At 40.2% G+C, this 12,560-nt stretch overlaps 1 protein-coding gene across 1 annotated transcript in view; it reads right to left on the bottom strand.

The window, feature by feature from the left end:
* LOC145782571 (protein spire homolog 1-like) overlaps positions 1-5,775 on the bottom strand; it is a 118,033-nt gene extending 112,258 nt beyond the window's left edge. The window contains exon 1 of the mRNA XM_082594382.1: positions 5,488-5,775. Within this exon, the coding sequence (XP_082450508.1) occupies positions 5,488-5,691 (204 nt within the window). The 5' untranslated portion in view covers positions 5,692-5,775. The remainder of the gene's footprint in view (positions 1-5,487) is intronic.
* Between the last annotated feature and the right edge of the window lie 6,785 nt (positions 5,776-12,560).

The raw sequence follows: 12,560 nt of genomic DNA, 5'->3' as shown, positions 1-12,560 counted from the left end.
CCTCAATCAGTGCCGGATTAAGGGGGGGGGTGGACTGGGCTGAAGCCCAGGGCCCCCAATTTTGGGGGCCCCCACCTCAAAGAAAAAAATCTATTAATTTTTTTAGTTGCACAGCTGGAGATTGCTGCTTTAATTCGTATCTTAAACAAGCAGGGGCGGCTGGCCCATATGTGTTGCGGTGCTGCAGCACTCCTGCCTCGCCCCAGTTATTCAATTTTTTTTAACAAAAAACATATTTATTTGCTACTTTCATATCTGGAAATGGTACAAATTTAAAAAAAAAAAATTCAATACTGGAAACACGGCTTGCGCTGTTTTTTCATTTCGCCGCCGTGTCGGTTGGTAGGCTAGGCAGCTGGGTAGGCTTTATCAGATGTCCCGGATTTAGAACATGTTGACCAACTGACAGTGATTAATACGATACGTTTCGAAACAAAGTCCAATCGAGCGATTTTTAAAATTTGTACCAATGCACTCTCATACAGGAGCAGAAATCGCCAAAACTGTTTTGGAGTTTTTGGAAAAGCTTAATATCAACATTGAAGACTGCCGCGGTCAAAGTTATGATAATGCTGCCAATATGAGTGGCAAGTATAACGGTCTTCAAGCTCTTCTGCGCGAGAAATGTAGTGTAGCTCATTATGTGCCTTGCACAGCACATTCACTTAATTTAATCGGTAAATGTGCTGTAGAAACATGCCGTTCTGCCGCTGAGCTTTTTGAATTGTTGCAAAGCCTTTATTCATGGCTCGTCTCGTCTACTCATCGTTGGCAAGTCCATCAAAAATTCCTAGATGGTTTGCCTGTTTTAAAGACATTATCTGATACAAGATGATCAGCTAGATATGATGCAGTCAGTGCATTAATTAAACAAAGCATACAGTGAGACCATTTTAACGCTTGAAGAATTGGCCTCTGATGATGCTCAATCTGGGGAGAGCAAAGTCGAAGGAGAAGGATTTATAAAAAAGTTGTAACAACTGGAGACAGCTATTTTGCTTGAAATGTGGAGTGCAATTGTGGAAAGGTTTCAAAAAACAAACCTGTCCCTTCAAAAAAGTGGATTGTGTTCGAATAATGCAGTACAGTTGTCACAAGTCTCATGAGCTTTGTCAAAAGCGAAAGATCCAACTTTGAAACGTATGAAGAAAAAGGTAAGAAGAAATGTAGATCCAACACCTATGCAGGTTCTTCAAAACGAATTCAAACCCAACGTTGTAGGCATTTTAATGAGCCCTCTACAGAGCCAACGATTTTTTCCCCTAGAGATAAATTTAGAGTTGAAGTGTATCTTGCCATAATTGACAAACTATCTACAGAACTGGATAAGCGTTTGAAAGCATACCGCGATGTCGAAAGTAAGTTTGGTTTCATTTAAAAACTGACGGATCTTAGCCCTAACGAGATTCATCAAGCCACTGTTGCATTGATGAAGGAATATCCCATGGATTTCGAAGCTAATTTTTCAACTGAATCAGTTCATTTTGCAGAAATTTTCAAAATGAAAACTGCTGATGGTGAAAAAGAAGCCTCAGAGAACTCTGATAAACACAAAGTGGAAGACAGTGTTGAACTCAACATGTTCTTACTTCTAAGGAAAAACAAGTGCGTTGAAACTAGGGATAGTTGAAACCTTTCCCAATGTCTTCGTTGCTCTGGGAATGTAGTTGTGTATGATGGTCTCAAAACTGCAGTGGAGAAAGATCTTTTTCAAAATTAAAGAATCAAAAACGAAGTTCGAAATTCTTTGCGGCAAGAGCGAGTTTTGAATCTTTCGCTTCTAAGAATTGAACACGATATTTTGGATTCATTAAATTTTGAAGAATTGGTCAGTGATTTTGCCGCGAGAAAAGCAAGAAAGCATCCATTTTGAGTTAATATCAACAATTTTCTAGGGCAGCAAACAAAATGACCACCGGTACCGCCCTACCAGTTTGCAGTTTCATTTTTGATTTATGGCCGATACTCCTATGAATAAGATTCTGTTTTTATTGTGTGAAGCTGACAAACAATTCACAGTTTATACATAAAGTTGCGGCCAAAAACAAAGTTTAGTTTTTTTGTGAAACAATTAAGCATACTTTGATCGCTCTGTATCTCAACAGTTTTGTGTTAAGTATTCGACAGCATTCACACCAAGCACTAAAAGTTTATTGTCATTGCTAAATTTGTTTTTCAACCAGAAAACGAATCTTTTCCGAAGAAGTACTGTTGAAAATTAACCAGGTTTTTCCTCACAATTTTCTTGGGGCTAAATTGTTTGTTTTGAACAGTACAGTATTGCACAAAATGAACATGTATGTTATCGTACAGTACCGTATATCAATAATCGCCTATAAGCAATTTGTATTGAAAGTATTGCCACTAAAAATTGTGGAGAAATGATCGATTTCACTTTGAACAGTGATAGCCTATCTCACAAACGGAGACGTTTGTTGATCTGCTCTAAAATGATTGGTTTTGCTTTTAAAAAGACAACTAGAGAACAGTGGCGTACCTAAAGAATAGTGGCGTCGCTCGGGTAAGTTTGAGAGTTTGCGCCCCTCTAATAAAGTCAGCATTAAACAAATTATCTCATTTTGTTGTTCTAAAAATAATGTTCCTGTTTAATCGCTTTTTACGATTCCAATCGCAGCAAAAGCACAGTACCAACTAGCCTACACAATACACACAAATTGGGGTTTGGAGGCGGAGCCTCCAGCTGCTGAGAAATGCTTTTAGCGTCATTGATCGATAACCTTGTTAGCGAAAAATGTCACTTGATAAGGGCCCCCACTTTCAGCTCAGCCCAGGGCCTCATAAACCCTTAATCCGGCCCTGACCTCAATGTATCAGTATGACAGTACAATGGGTACAACCTAGTTCGTACCTTGAACCATTCGTACAGTCAGTTTGTACCCTGAAAAGATCGAGAGAAAAAATTAAAAAAGCCGAAGTCGCTGATCGCAGTTTAAAAGCACAAAGCCGAAGTCGCTGATCGGAGTTTCCCCAAACAATTTGAAACAAACTCAAGGGTTAGGGTTAGCGGAAACTGCGGTTAGCGGAAACTGCGAAACTGCGGAAAAATGTTTGCAAAAACTGCGATCAGCGGGTGGCGACGATGTCGTCCCCTGCCGATGTCGTACCCCCGATGTCATCCTCTCATACATCAGGACGCGCAATCATTTACGCTGCCAGAAAAAGCTTCATATGCGGCGGTCGTTGAATTTCAGGTTGAGCGTCAATGCCGATGTCGTCCCGGGTGAGTGAATATGAATAACACTGCCGAAAAGAGAGAGAGAGAGAGAGAAACCTTTTATTTTGTCTGTTGCGAGAAAAGTATACGGTACAAAACATAGACAATGCAAATAAAATAGCACCATAACTAGAATCTACAACAGACAGGAAGCAGCGAAAGACTATAATAGTCATCGAGTCAGCTGCTTCCCGATAAGCAGCTGACTCGATGACTTGATATTCGCTTGAAATACGCGTTTTTGCTGAAGCGTAGGCTACAAAAGTAGGCTATTACATTTTCAGTATTTATTGTGGTGTTTGTTACGTTATTCTTTCAATTTGGTACAACTTGTGGAGTTAGTTGATAAACAAACAAAAAAATAATCAATTTGGTAGGCTGCCCAGCACCCAGGCCTCGAAACTGAAGGCGGCCATCGCCGCGATAAACCTACAAAGTCCAACATTTTGTCCGCCCATGGCCACCTAAAGATGCGGCCTGATTTGTCACATTTTGCAGAAATTTCCAGGTTTTTCTAACTTTGGGCGAACGTTCGAATAAATTTTTCTAAAAATTATATTTTTACGCTTTCTTTATTCTTTTCCCCAGATGACACAATAGGTTTTAACATCCTCACATGTTGAAAAACAAAGAAAATTTGATTTTGTAGATTTTAGTCAGACTGTTAATTTTCAATAACAGTCTGATTTTGCGTTTTTCAACTTACTTTTTCTCATTTTCTACTGCTTCCCCAAGGCAACAAAAAAGTTTTTTGTCGTTAGGAAACCGCAAAAAGTAAACACATCTCAAAAAATGTCAGTCAAGCACTAGCAGTAGCTGTAATCAAAATCTGCAAAGTGTGACAAATCAGGCCACATCTCCAGGTGGCCATGGTCCGCCGAATCTCGCCTTTCCGTCGGCCGCATTTGTCCGCCATGAAGTTCCGAGAAAAATTTTATGCAAGCGGCCTTGTGAACAAAGTATTTTGCTACTTATAATCACAAAGTATCAGAAAGCAGTCAAAGCACCCGATAAATCAAAATACACGCTCGCATTGTCTATGATTGAATTGTTAACATTATTGGTTGATCAAGCAGCTGATGTCTGAAGATAAGCAGGATGCAAGTGACATCACAATACACTTTATTGATGCGATAAATCAATATGGATTGGTGTCGAAGTTCCGATGGCCGCCATGTGCTTGTGATTGGCCGTCGAAGCCGAACAGCTTGCTTCATTCGGACACGTTTGGCCGCCGGAAAAAAATTGTTTCGAGGCTTGCTACCATTTTTAAAAGTCTCTGATTTTATTCGATTACATTTTAAAAATAAAAATTAATTTTTAGGCTAGTTGTTTTTTTTCAGATATTTGCTAAAAACAGAAAAGGTGACAAAAATTTTATTTCGACTTGAAAAAGTTTGTTTCAAACAACCCTAATTTTTACCTACATTTAAATTGACAAAAAATGAACATCTGGCAACACTTCTTTCAAGGGACGACATCGGGGGAACGATGTGTTCAAGGGACGACATCGGTGGCATCCCGATCAGCGAGGGTTAGAGCATAGATTACTTTATGGTTAGAGTTAGGGTAAGCGGAAACTGCGGTTAGCGGAAACTGCAAAAAAATGTTTGCGGAAACTGCAATCTGCGAGGGTTAGAGCACAGATTACTCTATAGTTAGGGTAAAGGTTAGCGGAAACTGCGGAAAAATGTTTGTGGAAACTGCGATCAGCGAGGGTTAGGGTTAGAGCATAGATTATTCTATGGTTAGAATTAAGGTTAGCGGAAACTGCGGAAAAATGGTTGCGGAAACTGCAATCAGCGGTTCAAGGTACGAACTAAGTTGCACCCGGAAAGGATGCAACCTAGTTCGTATTAGGTTAGCGGAAACTGCGGAAAAATGGTTGCGGAAACTGCGATCAGCGGACTTCGGTTTTGAGCTATTTTTTCTCTCGATCTTTTCAGGGGGGAAATTTTAAAATGATTGCGGAAACTGCGATCAGCAACTTCGGCTTTTTTTAATTTTTTTCAATTGATCTTTTCAAGGTACGAACTGTTCATGGTACGAACTAGGTTGCATCCCAGTACAATACCGTACAGTACAGTGGGAACAAACCGACGATGGATTATGATGATGATGATGATATCAGTATCAGCATACCAGTACCGGTATGTCTTGGTGTAGGTATAACTTTTATTATTATTACTGTTAGTCATAAGTTTGGGTTCTGGAGCAAACGTCATTATTCTGCAGTTTTGTTCTGCGCTCACCTCTGTCTCACTGGCTGATGAGTCGCTAAAGATTGTCACATAGCCCCCTTCATGTAACTGAATTGATTCTGGTCCACACAGTAATTTGTAAGAATTGTTTTCAGCTTCAAGCTTCAAGCATATTGCACATTGGTAGCAGATTGCCCAAGCTTGCTCCTCTTTGATTGGAGTTTTGAAACATTGCAAAATTTCTAACAAATTCATTCTATCACAGAGTTATTCCGGCACAGAGTACTATAATATACTACTGTGGACTGTGGTGGACATTGAACTTGGATGCTTGGACCAAGGCGGTAGCCACTTTAACAAGTCGAAATTCTGCCACTGAAATTGACTAGGATGAAACCGCCAACCAATCACAAGCTACGTTACCTGTGACGTCATTACGTGAACAAAATGTCTGCACGAGTGCGCTTGATTCACAGCTGATCATTCACAGATCCAACAATAATGTCGAATTACAGAATTTCAGCAATCAGCAGTAGAGTTGTTCCAAAACTGCTGCATATCGTACCAATAGCACAAATAAACTTTTTGAGATCAATTTTCTTCGTTGATTCCGAATATGCTTTCGTTTTTTGTATAGCACTTCAGGTTTGTATTTTTATGTGTCAAGTCGCAAACAAATGTTTCTAAATGTCACTCAGAATCACAACGCATGGTCAAATCCGCATTGTACAGGCTTGAGGTTAAAGTCGTCGCTATTATGTCAAATTGCGTCGCATTTGCATCGATATAGGTCAAATTTAAACACTGAAACTGCCTGTTCGGTACTACAAATACCAATAACTTTATGCAATTACTTTAATCAAACATATTTCGAGCTGAAAAGTGTTAGTCTGCGGCAAGATTTAACAGTTTAGCTCAATTAACTCCAACTGCCTTTGTCTAAATCAGGGGTTGCCAACCTGTGGTACGAGAAGGTTTTTCCGGTGGCACGCGGGTAGCTTCCGTTTTTTTTCACAAAAACGTGGATTCACAACTTTATATTTTGTTCATCTGATTTTGTTTACAAAAAACGATTGCTCTTGATAGATATCATCTACTGTTTTATAGCTTAAGCTACAAATAGCGTGGAATAATGCTAGTTGTAAGCTAAAACTAGATCGGAATAAAATGTTCAATAACAGTTACAAGGAATGTTCTCCAATGAACTTCTGACTCAGTATGGCCTCTTCATATTCAACGCTAGCTTCCCATGCTGTTCCACAGCTACTGATTTTCGCTTCCACGTGGGAATGCGAGCAGCGATTTTCAGTTATGATGAACATCAAGTCAAAAAAACGAAACCGACTAGGTGCGCCCGGAAATGACTTTTGATGCGCTGTTAGCAAATTTACACCGGGCATCGACCAATTGGTTGACAGTAAACAAAAATCTCATTAAATTTAGTTGTGGTGCTTTAGGGTTATTTTTGTAAGCCAATAATATTCTTCTGAATAAAATATTATTCGATTAAATTAGTTGTTCTGCAAGAAGTGGTAGCCTACGCTTGGCAGTACAGAGCGACCAAGTGATACGAGATCGTAAAAAGGTTGGAAACCCCTGGTCTAAATCCTGGCTCAACTTTTTGTACCTGTACGTTGTGTAAATATTCAATACACTGTGGTACTTCCACTATTGTTAGGCCAGATCATCATCCATGTGTCTCTCCTCTCGTTGCCTACAGTAGATGAGACCTGGCATTTGTCTGCATTAACTTCCTCAATATTTAATATGTCATCGTTAGCAATTGCGCTATTTGTGAATTCATTTGAGGCTTTGGGCACCGGAATCAATATATTTGAACTAGCAAATTCAATCCACAACACTTTCTATTAGGCTGTTATTTAACACTAAACATACATACGTGCTGAGATTTGTGGCCGTGTTAGCAACTGAAAAAATCAACTTGGTGTGAAGGTCACAGAACTGTTCAAAATGAAAGTTCAGTATTACAGTTTTCAAACAAGTGCTGTGCTTGCAACGTGCAAAACAACTCGGCTCCAGGTCCCCTGCGGTCACAGACACGCATATTATCCCTGAATAGGGGGGTGTCGCGAGTGCCAGTCGCTCATTGTCGCCTGGTTTGATTGCAAACAAGTCAATTCTATGTAGTTGCTTTCCTCATTGCGTCCAGAGATGTTGCACCATAAGCAGCCCTCATTGCATCTGCATGCTCTCCATAACGGTGAGCGTAGGGGTTTTTTTCAGTGGCAGAATTTCAGTGGCAGAATTTCGACTTGTTAAAGTGGCTACCGACCAAGGCAAGTTGGCTTGCAGCTTAGGTCAAGGTTGCCATACAGAAATTTCAAAAAATGCCAAACGTAAAAACTGCCAAATGATGGGAAAAAATACCAAATATACTTTAAGAGAGAAAGAAACCTTTTATTTTGTCTGCTGCGAATAAATAGTATACGGTACAAATATAAACCGGTATATATTCAACAACAGACAGGCGAAAGACTATATTAGTCATCGAGTCAGCTGCTTTCCGTGTTTTTAATGTGATTAAAGCTCTAGACGAAGAAGGAATAGACATCATATGGAAGCTCTTAGACAGAATATATGAAAGTGGTGTGATTCCTGAGGACATGTTGAAATCAGTATTCATTGCACTACCCAAAGTTCCAGGAACACTTGATTGCGACAAACATCGCACTATTAGTCTGATCTCACACACTGTGAAATTGCTGCTAAAGATCATCCTCCAACGCTTAAGAAGGCAATTGCTTCCAGAAATAGGGGGCAATCAATTTGGCTTCATGAAAGACAGGGGAACAACCAACGCAATCTTCACGATGAGAATGCTTGGTGAAAGAGCAATCGAAGTCCAGCAAGACCTATATCTAGCATTTGTAGATTTTAAAAAAGCCTTCGATAAAGTTCGTCACGAACAGCTTTTTGAGATGCTGAACAACATTAACGTTGATCACAAGGACCTGCGCATAATTAAGAATGTGTATTACCAACAACAAGCTGCAGTTCGCCTACCTGAAGGTCTGTCTAGATATTTTGAAATTCAACGTGGGGTCAGACAAGGCTGTGTGATGTCACCAGATCTGTTTAACTTGTATAGTGAAATGATTCTCAGAGAAATAGAAGGTATTGATGAGGGAGTTTTAGTGAACGGCATCTCATTAAACAATATTCGCTATGCTGATGACACTGTGCTCATAGCGACATCCCCGGATGGTTTACAAACACTAATTAACAAAACTTCAGACATCAGTGCAAAATATGGAATTGAAATTAATGACAAAAAAACAAAATGCATGACTATCTCCAAACAAAGTCCTGAACCCCACTTTGTACTTCACCAGGGAGGCAACACAATTGAACAAGTGTCTTCTTTCAACTATCTTGGTTCTCTCTTAACAGCGGACGCACGATGTAAGAAAGAGATACGAAGAAGAATAGGCCTAGCTAAAGACGCTTTTAATAGACTACGACCTATTCTATTGGATCGCAAGCTTTCTATTCTTCTGAAGGTGCGACTTCTCAAAGTGTTAGTGTGGTCTGTTCTCCAGTATGGTTGTGAAACATGGACTTTCAACACAGAAACTAGGCGTAACATTGAAGCAGCAGAAATGTGGTTTTACAGAAGAATGCTCAGGATTTCATATACTGATCACATCACAAATGCAGAAGTTTTGAACCAAGTACATCAAGATAAGGAACTATTGAACAACATAACTCAAAGGCAACTCAAATTTCTCGGTCACATTATCAGAAAGGAAGATTTCGAAAATCTCTGTCTAAGCGGCCGCCTTCTCGGGAAACGTGCTCGTGGCAGACAAAGAACAACATTTATATCCAATTTCAATACATCAATCAGCCAACCAAGAACACTTTGGGACACTGCGCGACAAAGGGAACACTGGAAAAATTTACGAACTGAGCATCTAGTTCATCAAAGGCCGCATCGGCTATGATACTGTTGATGATGAATGTGATAAATGTAAAGCATCGGCATTAGCCTACATTGCTAACAAGACAAACATAAGTTCCGTAAAAATGTAAACAAAAAAGTGAATTCTTGTAAGAAATGAATAAAAAAATCACAGTAACCTCTCAAGTACATATAGCTCCACACAAAGTCAAGTTTGCATGACTTTTGACTTTTTTTAATTTTTCAAAAATAATGTCTAAAACGACATTACCATATTAAAAGTAACTACGAACAGTGGCCGCGTTTCTATCCTCCGATCTCCTCAACGCAGTAAAATGAAAGTTGAAAGTTGTTTAGAAGTTTTGAGATATTGGTTTCTAAGAGTAAAATTTAATAAGCCAATGGGAATTGATTTAATTTTAATCGTCTGTGATTTTAATTTCGAACTCCAGCGAGTTTAATCGTAGTTTTATCGCTAATTAGAAAGTGTGATTTTTTTGAGAAAGGTTGTGCACGAAATTGAACACAGAAAGGATTTTCTTTCTGATTCCTTTCTGTGTTCCTATGTTGTGTACAAGTTCACTTGTTTGCACGATGTGGACTGTAGCCCACATTATATTGGTATCCCGGACGCAAACATTTTTTCCCACGAACTTTTTGTCTCATTTGCATACTTCTGTAAGTGTAGTCATTAGGCTACTGGTTACAGCGCGGCGCACGTAACTGTTTTTACCGATTTTCGCCCTCACAGCAGCCGATTTTCGCCCTCCAGGTCCAAATCTAAACATTGAACATGAAGAAAACGTAGCCTGCGGAGACACACCTAGTCTAGTCAAGTTTAAAAAAGTTGAGAAAAGAAATTGATTCTGGTCACTAGTCCAAAAGTAAGATTTATCGAATTGATACAAGAATTAACCCCAACCTTACTTTTTTGAAAAGCTAGTGTGCACCGCAAAAGTTAATGTAAAGAAATAAAATTGACTCGGATGGGCGTCGAACCGATGTCCTCACGAATATAAGGCAAAAGACGAAACCACTGAACCAACACGCCAACGAAAATTTTTTGCATTCACACGGTAGGCTATAAATACAAACTCTATGCGAAGTAACAAAAAGTACGTTGGAAAAAAAATTTCGCATCCCGGACAAGCCCCCAGTGTAGGCTTTTTGATATTTTGCTTATTGCTTTTGCTTATCGAGCCATTACAGGATAGTGCAACACTATCACGGTACAAACCCCGATCTGGCTTTTGCGAGTGACGACCCCGATAATTGTCAACCGGACAGACGTGTGCTAGAGAAGTTCCCCAGGTCCCAACATCGACCCTCGATCATTACGGTTCCAACGCTCACAATGCCTGTCTCGAGCAAGCCTGTAAAGCGATGGAACTTCAGAATGGCTAACTAAGAATACCATATAGCCTCCTCACCAACAAAGCCACACAGCATCTCCCATCACACCAACAACGTGGAAGAAGCCTACCAGGACTTTTGTGATGCAGTAACATCAGCGGCAAAACACTCCATCCCCTGCGGCCGACGAAAGACCTACATACCGTGCTGGGATAAAGAGTGCGAAAGCCTCTACTTCGACTTCCTCCACGCCCCCCAGGGCAATGACACCAACAGCTCAGCCACAATTCTGTTGGAAAGGCTGGACTCAAAAAGGAAGGAGCGCTGGACAAAAGCCGTTGAATCAATCGACTTCACGCACTCCAGCCGCATATCATGGAGTAGGCTACATTGAACAACCTAACTGGCAGTTGGCAGATCACGTGCCTCTCGTCAACAATGTCCCATTTGAGCAAATTCCATCGCCTCACAACTCGTGGAGAACGGGAAATACAAATCGAGAGACCGGGAATCAGATAGATCCGTCTTACAAGAAATGACGGACCTCTGGACACAAAAGTCCATTGGATTCAGGTCTGGTGATGAGGGCGGCCGAACTTCCTTGCTCCAGAAATGAGAAAAATGGTTCTGGCACCATTTCTGGGTTTTCTTGGACGTGTGGAATGGTGCACCGTCTCATTGGAATGTGAATGGCTTCCTTTTGAAGTGTATCTTAGCCTCTGCAAGGGCAGGAGTCAAACTTGTCTCAATGTAGGCCTACGAATTGGTGTTAACTTTAGCGCCTTGTGGAAAATGAGGGGAGACTTCCAGGTTTTGGAGACAGCTGCCCACACCATGACAGAAGACGGTTTCTGGCGCCTGAAAACTTTTTTCATGAAGTCAGGAATGTCTGCAGAAGACTTAGCAAGGATACGATCATTTTGTCGGTTACACACTGGTTCGACACTGAACAATTTTTCATCTGAGAAAATGATCTCTCCTGTGTCCGTACCTGACTTCATTTTGTTCAGATGAATTTTAGCTCGATCGAGCCTCTTTTCTTTTTGGAGGTCTGTGAGGTGTTGGCAAGTTTGCATTTTGATGGGGGACAACTTCAGATCGGTTTTAATGATCTTCCTGATCGTCTTTTCATTCACATCCACTCGCGAGCCATTTTCCTCATGGATCTCTTGGGATTGCTGTGGATTTTAGCTCGAACTGCATTAATAACCTTTCGGAAACGAGAAGTTCGTAGTCTCCCACTTCGAGGGCGATCTTCAGCACTGTTCAGTTCTTTAAGCTTGCTAACAGTGTGATAAACCGTTGATTTCGGTGCTTCAAGAAGCTTTATTATCTCTGAATTGGTCTTGCCTGTTCGATGAAGCTCAATGATAGCTGCACGTTTATCACTCATACTTGAAAATAAAGCTAAATTGTGATAAACTGATGACACATTTTGAAAGATAAGGTTTGATACTATAAATAATTAAATATGCTCTATCAAACACTTACTAAATCTATTTAAGGACATAGTAAATTAAAATTTAATTTTAGTCCAAAGACTTTATCTCACCCTGTATTGCAAAAAGTAAAACTTATGTCAAACTATCGAGCTTCTAACAATGGCTTCACCGTCAAAGTGAGCCTTAGCCCAATATCTACCCTAACGTTGCACTCACTAAATAATAACCTTTCTTAGATTGAGCAATAACAGGTCTGTGATGCCCTTAGATGTTCGGGGCCGCACGCGCGCTACACTCCTAGTAGGAAAAAACTCGCTCGACATCTAAAAAATTCTAAAATCTAAAAAAATTAAAAATCATAATTTTTTATACAAAAATCGTGCTCACATGTTCATACTGCTTGCTAG

The sequence above is a fragment of the Aplidium turbinatum genome, chromosome 13 (assembly GCF_918807975.1).
Source record: "Aplidium turbinatum chromosome 13, kaAplTurb1.1, whole genome shotgun sequence".
In the NCBI taxonomy this organism is placed as follows: domain Eukaryota; kingdom Metazoa; phylum Chordata; class Ascidiacea; order Aplousobranchia; family Polyclinidae; genus Aplidium; species Aplidium turbinatum.
This window is presented reverse-complemented; position numbering and strand designations above follow the sequence as displayed.